The sequence below is a fragment of the Myiozetetes cayanensis genome, unplaced genomic scaffold (genome assembly GCF_022539395.1).
Source record: "Myiozetetes cayanensis isolate MyiCay16 unplaced genomic scaffold, myiCay2020 scf5-8, whole genome shotgun sequence".
Lineage (NCBI taxonomy): Eukaryota > Metazoa > Chordata > Aves > Passeriformes > Tyrannidae > Myiozetetes > Myiozetetes cayanensis.
In genome coordinates this window covers 62740214-62763379 of record NW_026087742.1, presented here as the reverse complement: position 1 = coordinate 62763379, position 23166 = coordinate 62740214, and the positions used below count along the sequence as shown (strand labels likewise).

At 44.3% G+C, this 23166-nt stretch overlaps 1 protein-coding gene and 2 long non-coding RNA genes across 3 annotated transcripts in view; 1 reads left to right on the top strand and 2 right to left on the bottom strand.

Moving 5' to 3' along the window:
• LHFPL6 (LHFPL tetraspan subfamily member 6) overlaps positions 1–18880 on the bottom strand; it is a 140241-nt gene extending 121361 nt beyond the window's left edge. The window contains exons 1-2 of the mRNA XM_050331664.1: positions 18741–18880; positions 15759–16318 (exon numbers count right to left, since the gene is read on the bottom strand). Of these exons, the coding sequence (XP_050187621.1) occupies positions 15759–16143 (385 nt within the window). The 5' untranslated portion in view covers positions 16144–16318; positions 18741–18880. The remainder of the gene's footprint in view (positions 1–15758; positions 16319–18740) is intronic.
• Positions 3670–10019, bottom strand: LOC126648547 (uncharacterized). The gene is made up of 3 exons (XR_007630827.1): positions 6301–10019; positions 5370–5472; positions 3670–4740 (listed from the first exon to the last, which is right to left on the bottom strand). It is a non-coding gene; the product is annotated as an uncharacterized LOC126648547 (long non-coding RNA).
• A 458-nt stretch (positions 18881–19338) lies between the features above and the next one.
• LOC126648546 (uncharacterized) lies at positions 19339–22966 on the top strand. The gene is made up of 3 exons (XR_007630826.1): positions 19339–19415; positions 20370–20523; positions 22108–22966. It is a non-coding gene; the product is annotated as an uncharacterized LOC126648546 (long non-coding RNA).
• Positions 22967–23166: the final 200 nt, after the last annotated feature.

The window sequence follows — 23166 nt, the reverse complement described above, 5'->3', positions numbered from 1 at the left end:
CAACTACTTTGAAAGAATATGTAATCCACATTTCCTTAATCTTATAAATACGCATTTGCATAACAGAATAAAAGCACAGGTATCATGTATTTTACAGATACAAAAGATGACTATATGAGATCTTTGATCCAAAATCTCCTTTCTGATCTATGCAGTAGATCCACTCCTTGCTTGTTTGTTTGCTTTTCTGGCCAGAAGTATACAGGACTATTGCTCTTTGTACACAGGAAAGACAAAACATCCTTAACGAAACTCACACATAACAAAACAGCTCTAACCCAGAAATATATCACTGGAAAATTTTATATTTTCTAAAATGGTCTATCAGTGGTTTTCAGCCTGTGACTCAAGACCATAGGAGGTGTCACAGACCCTTGTCTCATCGTGCACAAAAGGTAACTAAACACAGCAAGCTTAGCCATGCTTTTCAGCAATCTAGGGAGTCAACCAACCAGGAAAGGTTGAAAACAAGTCATCTAAACATGCACATATAATCTTTGTACATAAAAGAAGCTATGACCTCTTTTGAACCACGGGATACTATTCATTATTGCAAGAAAAGCTTCACAAAGAAACGAAAATTAGCTGTGTCTTTCAGTTAGGACACGCCTTCTGCACAGCTAGACTACAAAAAGCATTTAAATATGGCAGCAAGGAGCTCAACAGGGTAAATTGCCTTGAGAAACAGTCTGTGTTAGCTTGTGACCAACACTGTTTGCACAGTCACCTAACAGCTCGGGCTGCAGACAGTATACATTTCTGTCTTCCTCAAAAATGCCTCAAAAAGAGATATAATCCTGTAGTAATAACCTAGCATAAGGAAGAGGCACATAACAGCTGGTTCAGTGGCTTCTCTTGAACCAAAGACTTGGAAGGCCTCTGTTCAACACTTCTTTAAATATAAGTCTTACATGTGACCTTCAATAAGTTTCAAGCCTTCTGTATGTAAAAGGGAAAAAATTCCTTCCATGTGTGCTAAGAGGCACTGTGAAGATAAAGATTTTCCATAAAAATACTTTTATAACTCAGAATATTGAATTCTGTCAATCACCTTTGCCGGAGATGACATCAAACTGTTTACTCAAACACTGAAGGAAAAAAAAATTATGCAGTTTTAAGGTTCCTCAAATCTTTCCTATTTTGCCATCCTGTTTTGCCCTCCTTATCCATCTCAGAGACTGATTAGCTTCATTAAAGATGCACCTGTCTTCTCAGCTCTACTTGTGAGTACTTGAAGACAGGCTGCAATGAAAAAACTGGTTGTAACTTGTGAATTCATATTTAAACCTCTTGAGACCACAGGCCTGTGTCAATATTTGCTTTCCATTCTCATTTATGCACTCTTCAAGATCACTGAAAACCCCACCTCTCCCTTTGGTTTACAGCAGTACCATTCTATTTTCAAAGTGGACTTATATTCCCAGTCTGGAACCAGCACCTCTCTGTTCATCTGTTTGCAAGACAGAAGACTCTCCATTGTCCCTGTATCTTTACAGGTTAAGAAAAATCTTTGATATTTTAAAGAAAATCTAAGTAGTCTGGATATAAATAAAAACAACCACTACCATGATGCCTAAGGAATGCTTGCTGGATACAACATAAAGTACTTCAAAGAGTGTCCTGGGAGGAAAGAGGAAAAATGCGAAGAGGAATCAAAGAGATTTCGTGAGAGAGACGTGAGTGGTTTCCAGATGTAAGATGAAACCCAGATCACTGTGTCAGTAGATCAGTACATACGTGACTGTGTACTGAATTCAGAGGTAAAAGGAAGTAGTGGAGGCTGTTATACTCTTCCCAAAGTCTAAATTAGGGCAATTTTCAGAATGAGTAAGCAGAAAAATAAAAAAAGTTGGGGTGGGAGGTGGGGGCACTAACACAGTCTAATGTCTCTTTCAGGCCAAACTGCATCTCCTTCTAGATCTTCTCTAGGTACTTTGACTTTAGTGTTTGGAGTGGCAGCTGATTCTGTGTAGTTCCTCTTTCTTATTTACTTTTGCCGTGTTCACTGGATATTTTCTTCCAGAACAAAAGTATGGCAAAAGATTTGCAGCTTCGAAACTAATTAAACAAATGGCTTATGCTTCCTCTCCACCTAAAAATGACAGCCAGTTCCACCACAGATAGAAGGGCTAAACTGCCCTTCTGTTGTGAAACAGACCCATCTAAAGCCACACACAGTCCATTATATTTTTCTACAGATACTAGCTGTTATTAAAACAAAACTGCTAATCTCTCATTTAGGGTTCTATTTTACAGAACAACTAAAAAGTATGATTTCTTAAAAGGCACACTATTTGATCTGATGATTTCAAACTAGATCCTAACAGCTTCCACTGAGGCTGAAGTAACGTCTTTTGAAATGTGGAAAGATTATCACTGACCTATTTAAAACAGATGAACAAAAGTAACAAAAAAAATTCATTCTGCTTTCTTATTTTTACTACAAAGACAGACAGCCATACAGCCTAAAATCACAAACAAGTATAAATTTTGATCATTCTCATGAGGGCCACTGAAATGAAAGCATTTGCTTGCTGAGCTTCACTGACTGAAAATAAACTTGATTGGGTGCATTTAAAAATGCTGCTTATCTGAACTGTTTCATGAGATTAGTTTGCATATTTAATATGTTAATGTTCCACAAGTAAGAAGATTTGCAGTGACTTATTACAGGACATATAACTTGGCAGAGCCCTGAGTCATTTAAGCTGGTACCTTAGTCTGTAAATGCCAGCTACACTCTTACACACCACCTCAGAGTCTGCCCGTGGCAGTAAGCCAGTTTTACAGATTCTCTTCTAAAATCCACGTTGCACTCTGTCTTTCAGCAGGATATTTCTCAGTGGTTTATATTTTCACTGTCACTAGTGTGTCAGTAAGACTGCATATCTTTTGAGCTCTGATTAATTTTGCCTTGACACTATTGAAATGCCAAGTATAACTTTAACTCAGGTTTAGAAATGTTAATCAGTTTTGAAATATCCAGAGATTGCATATATATATCAAGGCCTATAAATAGTCAGAGACGTCTATCAGGATTCCACATGCCATTAGCAGTCTTGTTTCTCTCTCGCTGAAGGCCCACAAAGTCAGGTGTTCATCAGCACTGATAATGAAATATACCATCTTGAAACAAAAGGTGGTCTTGTTTTAAAGCCTTCTGAGATACCAAACATGAAGATATAACTCTTCAAAGATTTGTATAGACTTGCATTCTCAAATGGTATTTTGACCATTTATTATTTCAGAACTGCCACTGGCCATATTGGTAAAAGAATGCTGTCAAAATATTGATGTCCAAAAAGATCACAGAATTACAGAATATTCTGAGTTGGAAGGGACCCACAAGAATCATCAAGTTCAACTGTTTAGCATAGGTCCTACCATTCCCATCGCATGGGTAGCCTCCAAGGAAGCGGGGCTCCTTGAGGAAAATCTCCAGTGGGTACTTTTTTTTCTCCCACTGTGGTCGGTTTGACCCTGGCTACATGCCAGGACACCCACCACGCCGCCCTCTCACCCTCCCTCTGCAAAGTAGCAGAGGAGAAACAAAAAACAGCAAGGAATTCATGAGGACAGATAAGGGCAAAGCAGACTCAACGTAGGGAATAAAACTTAAATTTATTACTAACAAGATAAAACTAAGAGAGTGAGAAATAAAACAGTCTTAAACAAACAGCTCCCCTCCCCACCCCCCTCCTGCTTTCTTCCAAGTTCTCCCTCCTCTCCCCAGCAGTGCAGGGGGACAGGGAAGAGGGTTTGCAACCCGTTTGAGTCCACTCCTCAGACAGCAGTTCTTGCCAATCTGCTGTCCTGTGGGTTACTCCTACATCAGGTGCAGGAGGGGGTCTTTGTACCCCGATGGTCTTCTGTGGGCTGCAGGGGGACAAACTGCATCACCACAGTCTTCACCACAGATTACAGGGGGGTCATGGCTCTGAGTCCTTCCCCTGCTTCTGTTGGGTCCCTCCCCATGGGAGACAGTCTTTGATGGACCTCTCCCCCTGGGTCCATCCACCCCTCAGGCAACAGTTCTCTTCAATCTGCTGCCCCATGGGTCATTCCAGACAAGTCCTACCTGGAAAACCTTGTTTCAGCATGGGTTTTCCTCTCCATGGGCCCCAGGTTTCCTGCAGGACTTTGCTCCATCCTTCCACCAGTTTCAGCATGGTGCTCTTCCATGAGCTGCAGGGGGATATCTGCACCCCCATGGTCTTCCACAGGCAGCAGAGGCCTCAGCTCTCAGTCCTTCCCCTGCTAGAGGGGGAGAGGGAGGCCTCCCCGGGCCTCTCCCCCCACCTCCTTCTGCTCTGACCTTGGAGTCTGCCTGTTATCCCATGTCCTCCTCAACTCTTCTCCGGGCTGGAATTTCTTCTGCGCAACAAACATTCTCTTCTTCTGTTCTTAAATACGTTATCACAAAAGCACTTATCATTGGCCATCACCAAAGAAGTCCCTCCTGGAGCTGGTTGTCATTGGCTTTTTTCATAGGACCGTGAAACTTCCAGCAGCTTCTAACTGAAACTACCTCTGTGGCCTCCCTAATACTAAAAACCCAGCCACCTGAACCCATGACACCCACAAAGAGCTACAGAGCACAAAGATCTCTCTTGCAAAGAAGGTGAGGAGCTGTCCATAACCTCCAGCTTTCCTGAGATGTTTAAGGAAAATCTGACGTGTTTAAGGAGGCTCAAAACTGTGCATTTGGAAGTACTTTGTCTACAAAGGCACTATGGAGACCTTAGGGTAGAGGAAAGAAAGATGTTCCATTAGTAAAATTGAAAGGACATGAACTAATACCTTCTAAAGGGCAATAATGAAAAGTTTCATCAATCAGAAGTCTCATTCTAAAGATAACTTATGGTCTCCCTAGCTTGACTGCCCTTGTCTTGCAGTGAGGTACAGATCCGTCAGTCTCTGAGTTACCTCTGAATGTGGAGCTCACTTTTAAGAACTTTTAAGTTTCACTTTGAATTATTTTTTAATTAGGCACTTTTGAAAATATTACTGAGAAACCGTAACACATTATTTTTGGATGTTCAGGTTTGGCAGACTGAAAAAGGCCTAGCATTTCAGAAGGGCTGTCACTCTACAAATAAAGGCCTCTTAGAGTGCAGCTGAAAACCACTTATACTTGTGCAAAACCACTTACAGTTGTACAAATTTGCCCAGCATCTGTCTGGAGAAAATGTTGCTCTGCACTGGGGAGGAGGTAGCAGTGATGGGAACAAGAGCTGGGGCGCTTGTATTCCCTGATCACACCTACAACAGACTGAGTATCTGATACTAAAAGGAAAACAAGCACATTTGTTCTCTGCATTCCTGCACTCATACACACACACACTTTCCTAACAAATCAACTTCCTCACCTCTTTTTGAAAAGAAGACTCACATAGATTTGTTAAGCAGTCCAGGTTGCAGGTTTGTCTCACATCCTTGGGTTGTCAATCCAGCAGCAGTCCACTAGCTCTGCTTTTAAAATGAAGCTGTGATTAGCCTGAAGAATATAAAATTTGCCTCTTACAGCAAGCTCTTTAACTGCACTTTTGACAGTCTTCACTGATACCATCAGAATAGAAAGGGAAGGAGCTCCTTTTTGCTCTGATCATACATGATGACACTTGCAAGCTGACCTGGCTTCCCATACATTAGTTTTCTACACAGATTTGCAACAGTGTCTGAATCGTCTTCTACCTGCTCTGCCAAATTATTATGGTACAAGCACTTCACAAAAAACCCCCACAATTGCTTGAAATTACACTAGAGTCAAATGTTGATAAAAAGGTGTCACAGAGGGAATGAAAACTAACTGCTGTGAAATTTAATGAAACCCACTGTGTGCCAAGGGCACAGGCAGCCAAATTGAATTTAAAAAAGTGCCAAGCAGGGAAGCTTGTAATCAGACTAGCCACTATGTTAGATGAGATAAGCTGAATGACTTTTCTCTATCACTAGATCAAAACAGACTGCAATTCTTATGCATGAGATGAAAAGTTACAGTATTTATCCTCCCAGCTTCCTGTGTTCTTAGCACCGGATCTCCGGCTTAGTGGCATGAAATGGAATTTGCCATCTCCAGCACAAGGCTTTTCCCAGCCCTTACAGGGCTCTTTCCTGACACACATTTTATTGCAAATTGTTATGGAAGAGAGGAACAAGCTAAACAGAGTTGTGAATGGCTCAGCATAAACTGCCTTCATCTGGCTTATGCAGGCAAACATGGACTCAGCTCATTGTACAGCAATCCTCTCAAGAGTTTTGTTCTAAGATGTTAGTCCTGATGCAATTAATATTCCATACCTGGGGAATCAGGTAGAATCTGGCAATTCATGAAGGTCTCTGCACTGCTACACAGCAGCAACGTCCTCCAAATCCATCTAGACACAATGAGTAGCAACAGTGCTAAGCTCCACATCCTGTCTTCCCCTGGGTTCCACGGAGGAATACTGCTGTTGATTTCAACAGGTCAGGCTCTAAGGAAAAGCCAGTCTGGAGGGAAAAAAAAAGTCTGTTCCTGTTCTCAGATGTACCTGTGACATCAGGGGACTGACAGAGGAACAAACAATGTAAATGAGATCTAATCGTGCCTGGTGAATCAGTCTTATCACCAGCATTGTCAGGGTGCACCGACCATGCCCAATTTTTCATGCCTGAGAAGACTGAGGAAAGCTACTAGAAGGGATCTGTCAAACACAATATTGCCCCTCTGACCTGCGATGTCTTGTGGTGACAGAGCCATCCCAAAACCAAGGAGAGGATGTCCTTTCTTGGTTCTCTGTGACTTAAGGCCATCTCCATATGGTCTGAATGCCACTTAGGAGCTCACACTTATGCAACATAAAAAGCTTAACATCAGTGAAGTCAAGAAAGGTATTCCAGAGAGCCGAAGGAAATCCTGGAGCAGGAAGCCAGCCAACGTGATAACCACCACAAGGCAAGCAGCTGTGGCTGGAGTTTTGGTTGTACAGATAGTTTCTGTGTTTCTTAATTACACCACTCTCCTTCCTAATGCTCACTGCATGGCAACAATATGCTGGTTACTCTCAAGTTCTATGCCTGACTCCACTGAATTGACGAAGGAGTTTGAAAACTGACTTATTGTACTTTGTAAAGCCAAAGTAAAAGTCCTTAGAAGTTAAAAATGGGTATTGGAGAAGTAAAAGGATATGATCAAGGAAAGGCAAATGTAGGTTGAACACTGTGAAAAAAATTTCATGTGCAATGCGTAGTAAGCCGAGTTTCCTAAGAGAAATGAGGAAAAAAAAAACCAACCCACCAAATTACATCGACATTTAACACCAGACTGGACAAAATCCTGGAAAATACACCACGGGGAACAATTCCATCCTGTCTGTAAGGCATATGATCTCACCCGCACTGGAAAATATTGAAACATTTTGATGCCTAAATGAAGTTCCCAGAGATATTCAAACACCTCATGGAACTCAGGAAGCAAACCAAGCCAGATCTTTCAATGTAGAAACAAAATTGCTAACTCCAACCCAGATTCTGTTCTAATCAACACAAATGTAGAGGACCTGAAGTGAAGTAACTCTGAATTTACTCTGACTCAACATCAGCAAAATAGATTGTTTGCTGTACTGCTTCACGTTTTCTGAAGTTTCATTACGTTATGCAAGCAAAGCCTTTTGAAATGAAAAGCCCCAAAGAAGTGCTGAGCATCATTGTTTCTTTCTAATAAAAGAAGGGATAAAAAAGCAAGGAAACTGAACTTCATTCTACAGATAAATAAAACAGCACTCCAGGACTTCTTAGATCAAAAATCCTGTTCTTAATGCAAAATTCTGCTTAAATGCAACACAGCTGCAGCAATATTCAAAGCATCCCTTTTATATTCAACATCAATAGGACAACAAGAGAAGTAAAAATATTCTTCTCAATATTTTAGTAGCATCTTCTTTTTTTACTCAAATACAGCAGCATTTCCATTTTAAATGTACTTCCAAAGCACCTAAAATTTTACTTGCAGAATTTGCTCCAGGCTGAAGCTCTGCATGGGGATTTTTTTTCCTCTGTATTTAGTAAAAATTTATATTAGAATTAAATATATTTTTTAAAAAAGAATATGTATTTCAAAACACAATTCAGTATAAACAAGTTGATTCACCAGGGTGGCTCTTACAGAAGAAAGTCATCCTCAGTACCACACCCATTTTAGACTAAAGTCACAACCCAATAATCTTATCTCTAGAATAGAAATACTGATGTAATTTTTACTGAGTATCACTGACTTCAAAGGACACGCAAAAATTTGCAGGCCATAAGGGTCCTGATGCTTTTTTCAGGAAGATTTTGAAACACCAGAGGAGCTAAGATATCTGAAACAGAAATTGAAACACAAAGACAGCTAAGTATGAAAGTTACTCTCCACATTATTTGTCTTTTTCAAGTTACATCTCTTCTGTTCCAGCAGCATTACAACTCCCTGCTTGCTCCGCACTACTTGTGACCTCACTGGAAGGGATGGCCTCCTCAGAGCTACTGATTCTGCACTTTAGGATCAGTAACACTTAATGCCAATTCTTCCTTGCTAACCTGTTTCGTCAAAACAGTTGGTGTTAGCTTAAATAGCAAACTTTGCTAACCAGGTCTCCTTCAGCAGGACTGCTTAAGGAAAATCTCACAATCAGCTGTGCTGTTAGATCTGTCAGGGCAGCAGTCTTTAGCAAGGCTGCAGAGGGAACTTCTGTGGGCAAGGTGAAGGCAACCATGGAAAACAGGATCCTCTCTTAAGAATATACAGAATCTAAATCTGCACCCTTTCTTTATTTTTTTCAGCTTGGATTCCCTATCAGTCAGACCTGGTGGCCCATGCATTGAGGGAAGATTCAAGTAAGACAGGCTGCATCTAATTAAGAGATTAGGAATCTAAGTAATGTCCTTTATAAACTAAGAGCAACATCCATTAGGCTTCAGTCCTGAATTTGTCTTATATTTTAACTCCTATCTGAATACAGCAGAGAGAGAGATGGCTCATCTTCAATAAAACATATGCTACAGAATCTTTAGGATAATTCTGCTGTCTATACTCCCTTCTCCTGAACACCATCCCAAACAGTAACACTTCCCTGCTTTACTTATATGGATTCCAAATCTAAATCCAAGAATTCAACTCTGTGCTGTTCCACAGTATGTGAAGGTACCCTGTAGTGCTGGGAATCAGGGACTGAGCATAGGCCCAAGCAGTCACAGGATGCAGTTTCACAAGTCAAAGTCAAGCTGAAAAGGGACAAAGCTGCAAAACTATACACTGCATTTAATCTTTTGGTGGATGCCTACAGAAAACTGTAGAGAGAACTAATGTGAAACACTAGTGTGAAGCAGCTTCTGTAGAGGTTGTTCTGGTAAAGAAAACACAACAAAGCACGGCTTAAATGGATTAAAAACAACCTAAATGTTGGATCTAAAAAAAAAATCCATGAGAAAACATAATTTTTGCAATGATGTATTCTTACCGCTACATTTTTAACATTTGCATTAATGATGGAAGAAAAACAATCAGAGCAATTCACCACTGGAACAGCTTATGGAGATCCTGCTTTCCTCAAACTTAAATTAACTTAAGAAGTTAAGAACTTAAACAACTTAAGAAGTTTTTTTCTCAGAGATACACGCTGGTTCAAACCAAAATTGTATGAAAGCTGTCCTTGGCTACAGCAGACCTCAGACTAAATAGTCACAGTGTTCTCTGCTGACTTCTTTATTTCTGAATCAATGAGCCTATGACAAGACATGAAATCACTCACTAGCAACATTTAACAGTGCCGTTTGCTCTTCTGTTACCTCAGTGAGGCTTCTGTTCCTTTCACATGCCTCTCTTGCAATGTCTTCATATGTGCACACATATGCTGGACTACTCCCTATCCTTCAACTTATCTTTGTCTAGGATGAGGACTGCCCTGTCACGTGTCTACATGAGCACAGCAAAGTCACTGAAGTCTTGCATCCAGTGACAGGAAGATGTGACAAAACAGCCCTGCACAGCTAACTTGCAGGTGAAGAAGAGGGCTGCGTGTTGGACAGAAGCAGATGCCCCTCCTTTGCCCCTCCCCAAAAGATAGCCTTTCAAAAACTATTTTTAGGCTAAAGAGGATTAGAGAACTGAAAAACTGTTTTTGCATTTTTTTAACATCTGGGTTTTTTTCAGGTACAAATTGGAGGAAGAGCTGGGAAGAATATGTGCAGGTGGGACAAAAGGAATGAAATTGCTTGGGAGAACTACAAAAGAGTCTGGGGTAACTGTTTTCTTCCTGGAAGTCTCTTAACCATCTCAGATCTTCCCTGTTCCCAGCAAGGCTCTACTCAAGTTACGTTTTCTCCCTATAGGCAGAAAATTATGATGATCTTAGTCTTCCAGGTAGAAAGCAGAAAGCCACACTTCAGCTGTCAGACAAAATAATGGTTACTGGTCAATGCCTCCAGCTGCACAAAAACCTTTCCCAGGAGTTTCTAGTTCCTGCAGTCAACTGGAACTACTCTCACCAAAGCCCCTAATGATTTTTTTTTAGCTGGTCTCAGAACCAAGACTGTCTTTGTTCCCCCTTGAACCCATGGACTGTCTTTGACTGCCAGCCACATTTCTTGAAACATAACTTAGGTTCAGTGATGCCATCTCTCCCAAGAGCCTCCTCTTACTTCTCTGTTTCCCCAAGCAAATCCTTTGAGGGAGAGCTTCTCTACATGATCCCACAATGCTTTGACCTAATGGTCTTTTATTCTTTGTCCCCTACATTTTAGTATCATCTCATCTGCAAAGTCAGATTGAGCTATTAATATGCAAACAAATTACAGATCTCCTTTGATCTTTCTCTTTAAAATCTTCAGCCCAAAATCACAAAGGCTTTCTCTAAGATTTCATCACAGACAACAGAGAGCCATAACCCCACACTCAACATTCTCCTCATCTTGATGGATCACTCCTTACTTTTCTGCTCTCTGCACCCAGCAAACACTTGTCCTGAGCACCCTATGGGTGGTGGAAACTATTATGGTCTCTAATGGCAAAGAACGTTTGGAGGATTCTCCAGCAATATCATATATTGCTGAGAGCTTTTTTCATAAGGCCACATTTTTTTTTCAGAAACAAAATCAGATGCTGGTAGGATCTGTGTCCCCTTTTTCTCAAATAACCAAACACTCCTTTCATCACGCCGTATTTCAAAAGCTCTCCAGATTTTCCAACCAGCAATTCAAGGCCCATAGTTTCAGGAGTTTCAGCACTCTCATGAGACACAGGAAAACAAAATAGAGAAATGAGGACAGGAAAAGTAGACACTGCTGAAAACTTCACTCATTTACTGAAGGGAATAGCAAAACTTGTGCTTTGCTAGAGTGCAATCAATGAGTAGTAAAAATGACAGTACAAACCACATGGCTACCCCATAATTAGGGAGAGGGTTCACTTCTCACATGACACTTAGAATCAGGACCATAATATCAGGTTCAGAGAGGTGTCTACACCAGCAGGTTGTTTCACGCTCTATTACCATGGACCCACAATCTGAGCTTGGTTTAGCTGTCCTATGCAGCCGAAGAGAGTTCTGAGCTAGTGAAGATTTCATTCCTGTATGCTGATCATTTTAATGAAACTCTTCACCTTGCCAGTGTAATGCTCTTCAATGGACCATCCTTGCAATACTTGTGTCTTTTGATCCACTGCCTCCCATAAAATTGGCTAACCTTTAAGTTCATTATGTTCTTAAAAATATTGCTATGTTCTTAAAATCATTGCTCTGCATTCAGAGACTGAAACTATTCACCAAATTAGTATGTCATATCTGAGCTGCCTACCTGTAAATTTCTAGTTTCTCCATTTAAGTGGAATTGACTCGCCATGGAACAATGAAAGGAAGATCAATAATTACAGACTCCAATTTGTCATAGATTTGTTAAACTTTACTTCCTGCTGTCATGTTCTCAATAGTTATGGTCAAAGATACATCCTCATAATCTGTTCTAGCTACATTATATATGCCTCAGTCTTCCAAACGTACAAAGGAAACCAGCTGGAAACACTGCACTTCACTGTTATCAGTGAAGACTGTAGCCATCTACATGATTGTGCCCTCAAGAGGTTACAGACAGCATAACTTTCACCTCAGTTGTCAGCTCTTCAAAGCAATCCAACAGAGATGTCCTGCAAGCACGTTCTGAGATACCACAGCAGCAGTTTCCTTGCTGTGGACTACAGACCACTGACAGCCACTGCAGAAAAGGCTGGCCTTGGGGCGTTGGCTACTTCTTGTTGCCCACCACCAAATTGCCTTAGAAAAAGCTAAAAGCATTGTTTTTTCACATAAGCAGTTGCTGTAATGGCAACAGAGCTGCCACATGATCATTTACATGGAAGCGGTTCCCATAATTGCAAATGGGAGGAAAAGTCTATGATGCAATCTTTCCAGTAGGAACAGAAACTCAACATGTATCATCCCAGAGTCATCTTAAAATACATGTATGCTCTGTAGCCAGGATCATCTTGAAACAGCAAATGTAGACTAAGTATGTAAGATCAAGCAATATCCAAAGAGCCCTTCTGACTCTGCGTGGATCCACAATTTCTTGCAGGTTCTGACATTCAATTTTTATGAGAAGAGCAGGTTTATGGTATAAGCACTCATGAATAATTCACTTCCATGAGCTGCCACATGCAAGTTGGGGAAATCCCAGGCATAAAACCTTGGCACTGTTTAGGTAGCACAAGACACGCTATTTTTTTACAGGTGTTATTCCACTGACCTACTTGGAGTTATTCCTTCTTTACACTGCTAGAAGAAAAGGATCAGTCTGTTTTCTTACCACCTCTGGTAAGCAAACCTCTCTGCCACCTCTTCATAAGCAGTGAAAATGCTTCTAATGTTAAAATGCAGTAAGTTAGTTTTAGCAACCTTAGTGTTTTGGCTCACCATAGCTCCAGTGGCTTGTACATCTCACCTACTCTTGGGCCTCCCCTAATACTCCGTTGTCCATTGGCTTACATCCTCCTCAAGTCCGTATTTTTAAATCATATTGAGAAAATTATGTGGATCCTATACTAAAGAAACACCACTAAAGCCCTAAGCTAGCGACATGGAGCCTGTCTTTATGCTGGTTTCTAACTTCAAGAGAAACATGGTTTATTCTCACACTCATCCTCCATGACTGGAGCAGGAGCCACAGCAGGATATTGTTGCAGATGACTCAGATGAAAAGAAAGTGAAACCGTCTAGCCATCTCCTTGTCCTAACACAGAGGATGAATTAATAGCATCACTCAGTGGCTGCTTATTTCCCCAGTTTTTTTCTTCATATAAAGATAAGTGGGAATTCTTTTCTCCAATTAAAAATAGTACTTGTGAGGGTTTTATTTGATCAGATCTCTAAGTGGAGGCCAATTAAAACAACAATCACTGTACTGCCACTGAGCCATATTCAAAGTGCACATCGTGGTATATAGCTAGACCTGCAGCTGCAGTACAGGGAATAAAGAGCTGACATTCCCTGTTCGTAAGTAAGATGAACAGCTCACGGCTATCTTGATACAAAACAACATAATAATTACAGTGCCTAAATTAGACATCTGAGAGAATATAGTCATGCCATTTAAAAGTAACCTATACTGATCTATAGCAGCTAAGGATCTGATGAAGGATGTAAGAACCTGACCTTTACCCAAATATGTCCCCTCAGTTTATACCAATTATTGGCTTTCTCCACCTGGCCTCTACCTTGTGTCCCCACAGTTGGGTTTTAAGCAGGTTAAGAAATTATGGGTTCTCACTTTGGTCATTTCTTACGCACTTCCAGCAGTGCTGGAAATGCGAGAACAATCATAAAAGCCAGTAGAGGGGAAAATTACACATGCTGTGTAACTAATTTCTGAACTTTAAGCAAAGTTGTTGGCAATTTTCATTTCATATGACAAGTTCACATTTCTTTGAATTGTCACGTACTGAGGACAAACAGGCAGAATGGGATGCTGCCTTGTCACCTTGGACAAGCTCCAGGGGTGGCAAAGGTGAGTTCTGAAGCGACCTCTCACCTTCTGACACAGGAGCCACCATCCTGTCTCAGAGAAGGGTGCACACCCTGAGCCCGCACCACTCTCATGGAGCAGCAGGGTTCCTCCTGCAGCCCCCACCACTGGAGCTGCTCTGTTTGCTGGGGTGGCTGTAAGCAACCTTACTAAGCTGTGAACTCTTCTGCCAGCCCTGCTCCACAGGCACACAGGGGAGCATGGTCACGAGAAAGGGGCCAAACGTAAATTAAAACCAGATGAGCCGAGACAGCAGTTGGAAAAAGAGGATGGTTAAAGCCTGTGATGGCTCTAAGTGAAAATAGTCAGACCAAGCGGGCTTGCAGATTGTCACTGAACTGAAAATTTCCTCCACCCCCGGCTGTCTGGCTGGAACTGTATAATGGAGCAGGCTTCAAGAAGCCACAGCTCCCAACAGAGTTAACTCTCCAGCAGCTGCTGCACTTTCAAACTGTCAGCCAGATTAAACACAGGAATGCCTGGGGGTCGCAAAGCTGAGGAAGGCTGAAGTGATGGGGTCAGCTTGCTCTAAAGTGCAGAAACTACTCAAAAAGTTGGAGGCAGGGCTCCTGGCAGCCAGGAGGGAGTTATGCTGGCATCGCCTGGCTGGAGGCTTGGCACAGGGCCCTCTCCCTGCACCAGCTGTCCACACCAAACGGGACAAGTAGTGGAGTTTTTGTCTTGTGCTTCCTTAGAGATGCAGATGCAGGATGCATCCAGACTGCCTTGCAGGGCAAGCTTCTGTTTGGAGGGGAAAGAGCCAAGGGTTCCACTGCAGCCCACTCCTCCAGGGCATGAGCCAGGGTACCTGGCTGGGACTAGACACGGCAAGATACCCAAATGGTGCCTGTACTGCCTCAGCACCCACAGCTCAGGGAAACACATTACCTTATGGGGGCAAGTTGCATGTGAGCAGCGGAGTGCTTGCAGCAGGCAAAACTGAGTGCCGCTGAGCTGCATGTCACCAATGACAAGAGAGTGATGACTTACTGGGAAAACTGCCCTGTGAAAACATGCTTAAGGATCCTGGTTTTTGTCTCTTATTCTTCAAATCCTCCACAGTTATAAAGATGCCATGCAATTACAAGCTAGAAAAAGGAGGGGAGGTAATTCTCCCACACACTGTCTAGCCCATGGAGTCAACAAACCTATGACACCATCAGTGGGCAGTGTGGATCAGCCAGCCCGTCCCAGGAGATGGTGGGCCACCTCCACCAGGGATAAACAATCCACACTTCAAACATGGGCCACAAGCTTGTTGCCAGATACACACAGGTGCAGAAAGCAGAGGCAGAGGGAGCTTTGCCAGTAATGGGGGCAGGAAGGAGAGAGCGAGCTTGCTCCCAAATAACACAGCCTCTCCTCTGCCAAACCACGATACTCCATGGGGATCTGTAGCCCCCAGGCTTCTCCAGGTACCTCCATCCCAGCTAAGCTCTGCTGGAAACTACAGCCCACAAAACCACTGTGCTGGCCCACAGAAGTTGACTTGCCACGCAACTCTCAAAAACAGGGACTTGAGCACAAGAGAGTGACCACAGGCCACTGTATTGTTGGGCCACATTCAGGCATCCAGATAACCAGCTCAGTCATCAAGAGAGCCAAGTGGCCCTTGCCAGCAAAAAGCTTTGACTCACCCCCTCCTCATCCCAAAGCACCAGGGGAGTCTCCACACATACAAACTAGTAGCCTAGACGCCCCTGTCCCCTCCTTGCATGAGCACTTACCCCCCAGGAACTGGATGCCTCCTGCCACCCTGCCCACGGTTCTGGAGATCAGCTCAGACACACAGCAGCCCATGAGCGCTGTCAGGGCCACCAAGAGAAGCAGCCCGCAGCCCAGGCCTGTCACCACCGTGCAGATCCTCCACTCAGCGCTGGGGATGGCCTGGAAGGAGGCATAGCGGCCACACTGCTCCACCATCACGGTCATCTGGCGGCTCTCATCCCGCACCGGGTAGGAACACCTCCGGAAAGTGCCAAAGGAAACAGACTTCTCCAGCTGAGACCCTAAGAGCCAGTAGGGCATGAAGAAGCCAACACAGGAGGCAGCGGCACAGAGGAAGGAGAGGAAGGCCCAGATGACACCGGCACAGGTGAGGCTGGAGGCCATCTTTGTATCTGCTCCAAGACCCCTCACGATGGAAAGACACAAAAGTAACTGTGTATTTGTGAGGATGTTTGTGGATAATCCGGAGTCTCTCAGCCTTGACAAATCCTCACACAGGACGAAGCTCGGATCCTAACAACCAGGGGGATATTTCCTCCCATCACGAAGTCAAAGGTCCCTAATTAAATAGCAAAACACAAAAAAGAAGGAGAAAAATATGAGTTCAACAATACTTACATTAGAAAAAAATATTTGTTTGCCAGAGTGTATTTCCTTCCTACGGGACTTTTGAATAAGACATATCACTTTTCTGTCCCATCCTTGCAAGGGGACCCTACAATCCCTGTCAGTGGTACCAGCTGCCATGGTTGGTGTGACAGTGGTGGTAGGCAGCCCAGCTGACACAGGCTGCTGCGCACATCCACGAATACTCTGCAGCCACCTTCAGGGGCTCCCTGTGTACTTGCCTACTCACTTTTCCCCACTGTGCATCATGATCTTTCCAGTGCCAATAGAAAAAAAAAAAAATATGAGGCCTTGTTTATCCTTGGCTAGCCAGAAATTCCTCCTGCAATGCCTGGAGAATGTACTTCACATATACATGTACATTCACATGTATGTTCATGTGTACCTGGCCCCACAGCTTTAGTGCAAAACCACTCAGAGTGCGTGCCTAAGGCAGTTCCAGATCAGACCCTTGTGACAGTGGTAAAATGCATTAACACACCCCAAAAGAAGTGTTACGAGACAACATTTTTTCCAGCACTCCAGGTTGTTTGGCATCGCTGTGCAAAAGGAGCCTTTTACCACTTGATGTTCAGAAGTGCCAGGAACCCAAACTCTGGGTGGGCTTCTGGTAAGTTAAGACATTGCCAAATCCTTTGGATTCACCCCTACACAACCTCAAGCAGCACATGATTAAAACACAGAGGTCTCTCAATATTCCTGCTTGCAGCATTCAGCCCACCTCTTCTTTGCCTCTTCCCAGCTCAAACCCCTCTGCACCCTCCTCAGACAACTCCCAGCCTCTAAGCTCAGGACCAAGTGCATTTGACTGTCATAGAAACCTACATGCTGTTCCCAGATATCAGAGGTGTATTTCTTGTTAAATTCATGTTGGATTAGTATTCCAACTGCATTTGTAAATTTATGATCATTTCCCACAGTTGCTGCCAAATTAATTCTGATAGCTATTTACAGGGGCTTCTTCTTCTTCTAAGCATGATTAGACGCCAATCAGTGAATCCAATTCATGAACAGGCAATAAAATGAATACTACTTCAGCACAAGGAGGGAGCATAGAGAAAGTTTGGAAGTGAAATTAACCATGTGCACCACATGAAAGTTTTGTTTACTTTTAAAACACTAAGAAAAAGAACTGTCTTCTATAACATTAAAAATCCTATACTGCTACTGAGGAAGAGTACACCTATCTACTCATAGCCTATCCACAGAAATACATTTCGACCTGAAAAACGCCAAACCCCTGGGGATAAAAACTTGGGAGAGAGGCATGGGGGGTCGCCATTCCTCCAGAGGTATCATCTAGAGAAGGATCTGTTTGTGTCTTGGCGTGGCACCAAAAGTCTAAGCCAAAGTGGGTCACGGCACTTAGGGGAGATCATTCCCTGAATCGGGGGAAGAGGTACTGCTAAAAATAGGGGACAACATGGTAGGACCCCCGCCGGCTCCAGCGAGGCAGCAGCTTTGCCTCCCCGCAGCCTGCCAGCCCACAACCCGGGCGCTCTCACGGGAGGCGGACTCGTCCCTCCGGCCCCGAAACCCCGCTCCCCTCCCTCCGGGAGTAGGAGGGGGCGACGAAGAGATACCGCTTCCCCCGAGGGAAGGCGGCGGTCTGGAACCAAAACTCGCCGGGGTGATGCCAGGGAAAGGCTGCTGGGCGAGAGGGCGCAGCAGGGTGCGGGGTGGGGGGGACGGGGAGGGGTGGGCTGGGCTGCAGGGGCTCCAGGAGAGGCAGGGGATGCGGGAGGCGAAGAGGCTGTGAGGACAGGGGGTCCGGGAGGAGCAGACTGTGAAGGAAAGGGGGTCCGAGAGTTAAAGGGGAATGCAGGTGGGGAAGGACTGGAAAGGCAGAGGTGCCGGGAGTGTAGGGGACCCAGGGGACGAGGAGGACGGAGAGCCGGGAAACAGCGGGGTGGGAAGGGAGAGCGGTCCGGGATGGCAGGGAGATACGGGAAGGACGGGGGCCCGGGAGGGGAAGGATGCGGGAAGACAAGAGGATGAGAGGGCTGGGGATCCGGGAAGGGAGTCTGAAGGGTCCGGTGCAATGGGTAAGAAAGGCAGCCGAGCTAGGTGTCGGAGCAGGGAAAAGGAACACGGAGAGGGAACAGGGTCCGGAGTATGCAGAGGATACGGCTGTGCAGGGTGGGAAGGGGTCGCGGAGGCGAAAGAGGTTCTGAAGCCACGGGGATTCGGAGTCCTGCAAGGGATGCAACGTACAGGGAATGAGAGAGGGCAGGGTTTCGAGAAAGGAAGGGAGTGCAGGGAGGGCTGGGGTCTGGAAGGAGCAGGAGCGGCGAGGGCTCTGGGAGCGTCAGGATGGGGCCGGGCGCGGTGCCGGGGAGCGCAGGGCTACTTACGGACACGCCGGGCGTGGAGACTGCCCGCCGCGGCTGCCGGGAGCACATGGGCGCGGGGCCGGTGGCTGGCGGCCGCCCCAAGCGACTCTCCCCGCGGTCCCGGCGCGGAGGCGACGCGGCAGCTCCGAGGCGGGCGGGACCGGGACCCTCCCCAGCCCGGCCCGTCCTTCCCTCCCTTCCTCCGCACGTTCCTCTCTCCCCCCCCACCGTTTGATTCCTCGTGAGGCAACGCACTCCGCCGCCTCTCCTCCCCCTTCCCCCGCCGCCGCCTCCCCGGGCGGGACCCGCCGCGGTCGGCGCAGTTGCGGGGCCGCGGACGGGGCCGGGGGCGAGGGGCCGGGCGGCGGCGCGGGGAGCGGCGAACGGGAGGACGGGGGCGCCGCCTCGAGCCTTTACGGGGCGGGGCGGTGGTCCCGGCTCCGCGGGGTCGGGGCGGGGGTGGGTCCCAGCTCCCCTCGCCCGCTCGGGACTGGGGCAGGGCGGTTTCAGCTCCGCGGGGGCCGGAGTGGTGTGTCCCGGGTTCCCGCGGCCGGCCGGGGACTCCTCACCGCCTGCCGCGGCTCGGTGTCTGAGTGCGGGGCGCGCGGGGTGCGCGGTGGAGTCGGGGATGGAGGGGAGAAAAAGGGCAGGAGAGGAGGAAAAAGCCAGCGAAGAAGGAGTGCTAGAAAGAAAGGGGTAAGGCTTCAGTCCTTACATGGGAAAATATGGGCTAATATCCTGATGGTGCGCGTGTGATAAGAACTGTGTGTCTGTCTCCGCATGCGAGCTGCTGATCAAGCATTTTGATCGCAACAGTTCGGGAGTTGGTCTACAGCGAGAGTAAATGTGACCACAGTACCTAGCAGCTCATCCCGGCTACGTTAGGTCAAGCGAAGAGACAGGAGATCCAGCCCTTTCCCAGAGTGTCTTAAGTGGGAAAGTTTTGGGGAGGAGTTGCCTCTGGGGGAAAGAGATATATCCTATTCTGGTTTTTCCTCTACGCCCAGAAACTTGAATAAATTCTTCAGATACAGGACATTTTTATGCCAGGTTTAAATTATGTCAGCACCAGACATGCAAAATCTTTTTGTTAATGTTTCTTTTACAGTCCTGGAACATGGTGTATGATTTAAATACTGTTCATTAATATTATTAATGCTAAATGAAAGTGAGGTTTATTGCACTCAGTCTACATTTACAGCATTTAATAGTAACAACAGCCATGTTCAGAATTTAATTACAAAGCTACTTTATTGGATTTTTAAAATAAGACTCCTATTTTTTCCCCATAGTACAAACTCTTAAAATCAAAACACTATTGAAAATGCATATTTTCTCAAGGGGTAAGAAATGGATTGGAAAGTACCTAGCATGATCAACTCTTCCATCCTAATATTTCAAGTATATTCTTTAGGGAGATGGGCTTCAAATCCAAGAAGTGGGTTAAATATAGGCTGAGTGCTAGAATATATGCAATAAAGTGCTTCAGAAGGAAGACAATAAAGGCATAACCCCAAACCAGCCATGCATGCAGCTGACACCTCTAGGCTATATCCACCTAGTATACATTTATATTAGCAAGTAATGTGGGTCAATCTGATCCGATCAGATGGTGTTGAGAACCTAAATGATGTTTGTGCTTTTCCATAGTTTTTTCTTCAGGTTCAGTCCAGCCTACACCTACGGACCAAGAGCCCCATGAGTGCTCAGAACTCATCTGATGCACTGCTGGCACCTGTCTGCTGCTGTAGTGCCATCTGAATCCACTTTGTGTACTCATCACTGTTGGGTGAAACAAAGCGTGGTAAGTGAGGATGCTCTGGAGATTCAGTTCAAAAGCACGCCCTTGATCCACACCAAAACATGAATGTGGATGTGCCCAGGGGGTGTCTGACAGAAAGGGAGCTGGTGTGACCTTCCCAAGTCTGAGGGCTGGAGCCTGCTCCACAGCATACCATTCTAGCATCCTCCCCTTAAATCACCTTTCTGCCTGGTGGTAAGCCTCCACCCTTAAGCGTGCAATAGCTCTCAGGTCTCCACTTCTGCAAGGAGCTATGCACTTCTTGATGAGTGTAGACACCCTCTTCATGCCTTCATGCTCATGCCTTCACTTGATTCAGTCAGGTGTTTTACCTCCTACTACTCATTTTATGAACACCTGAAATGACAGGGATACTAAGCTATTATTGTGTCATTTGAACTGTGCTTTTGGTGTAAAGAAAGAGAAGAATTGAGTACTGTTATTAAATCCACAATTGTTTAAAGACCCGGTCTGTCCTTCTTTCCCTAGCCAAAGGCCTGGATTATAAAGGAACTGTGATAAATATGCCTAAATTAGACGTGTGTTGGAGGGGATCAGACATGGGTAGAAATTGCTTGGCATTAAAATGACTGTGGAAAAACTTCTGTTTCACACATGGAAACTGTTTCTCAGTTAAAACTGCCTTTGCAAACCTAGGGAGAAGCAAACAAGCATGCATTTATTCATGCGATTTATCTCTTCCATGGTATATGCCAAGGTCCCCAAGTCAGTGTTTGCTTTGCTAATGGCATCTCCACAGCAGTTCATTTGCTTCCCTTATATGGCCTGTTCACTCCCTGAGCTGCTGCCATTCTGCTTTCCCTCATGCAAACTGTACATTGAATTCTGCATCTCTCCTGAAGCATCTTATCTTGCCAACTGTCTCTGAGTGCCCCCGCAAGCTGGCTGCATGACTTAGTCACTTGCAGGGAAATAAGCTTTATTTCACAATCCGTTCTGTCAAAGAAGGAGTTTTGTTTTGATTAGAAACAAATTAAACACATTGTATATATAACTTAACATCCAAATTCTTATTTCATTTTTTTCCTAATGTTTATAACTCAACATGCTTCAGCTGCATCAGCATTTGCTGCCCCTTTCAGGGATCATTGTGCTTACAAGTATTTTTACTGGGAAAGTTAGCTGAAATATTTCTATCCACATCTAACCTATCCAAAAGAAAATTATCACATGGTGCTTCAGGATTTGCAATCTTTCTTCTAACCACAAAAGCAGAGAGACCTCCTTAGAGCAGAGCAATAACAAAATACATGGTCCCCAGGGTCTTGTCTACACTGAAATAGCAGCTAGTTTTAAAATTGGTTCTGGTCTTCTGAATTTTAAGAGAATCTGCGTGTGAGAAAGCTTCATAGTTGGTCGAAGGAACCTGAGCTGTGGATTACCCACTGCTGGAACCACTTGAAGTCAGACTGAATCAAACACCCATGAATACATTGTCAGAAAACTACCCTAGAAGGGAGATGGGAAAATATGCTTATAGATTTTACCACTTTGCTTCTCCTCAATCCATTGACTAAGCTGCTGTTACAATCCATTGACTAAGATGCTGCTAATCTGGCCCTACAGATTTGATGGAGCTAATCAGCACAGCAGAATAAAGACAGAAAATTACCAAACCTCCATCTCATTCTTCAGTCTTTGACCAGAAAAAGAATCAAGAGGTTTTTATCTTTCAAGTCACCATGTGTTTTCTGTTGTGTGGTCTGCAGGAGAGTGATCACACCAACATGGTTCTGAGCATCTTACAAAACTGGATCTTCAGGTCATGTCTGTACTCGATTTTAAATGAAAAAGAAAGGAGTAAGTAGAACAATAGAGTTGATGCTATGTACTTGGAGCAACAGAAAGTCAACCCAATTATTCAAATACAGTCGCTAAAAAACCAAACAGACAAGTACTGTTAGGGAAATAATCTGATAATTAATGTATTTGCCTGAAATTATGTCCAATCTGCAGCAGCTGGGGAAAAAAAAGTCAGCTAAATGGGAAGAAAAAGAGAACCGCAACTCTAACACCTGCAAATTTCTCAAAAGAATGTAAGAAAACAAATTCAAGTGACCAGATCCTGATAAATCCATATAGTGTCCTTCTAAGTCAAACAAATTTCATGTTTTCTTCTATGCATGGAACTAGACTCCTGAGATTTTGACTGTTACATCCAAACCTGAATCTTGGCCTGTAAAGTTAGCTCTAACTAAAAGATGTTTTCTCCACTTCTACTCCAATACTATATTATGATTAATATTTATTTTAATGGTGGTTCTCATGATGGTAATTTTTTTAAATTCTCTTACTGACAACTCATGAACAGAAGTTGGCACATTTATGAAGGACAGTTGTCTTACTAGATATAATGCTGTTGTTGTTAACATCAGTCTTTTAATCTCTGTATGCACATACAAATAACATGTCAATGTGAAATAAAAAAGGGAAACAATTTTTATTATTTGCCATAAACCCTCCATATGTTCTTTCATCTTTATAAAGTTATTACTTATCATCTAGTATATAAAAGCCACCAGGTGGTCTGCATTTTGCAAGGCTCCAAAATAGTAGCTACAGCAAATTAGGCTAGTGATTATCTCTTCTGTGTCCTGTTACTGACAAGGCTGGTGGCTGTGGGAG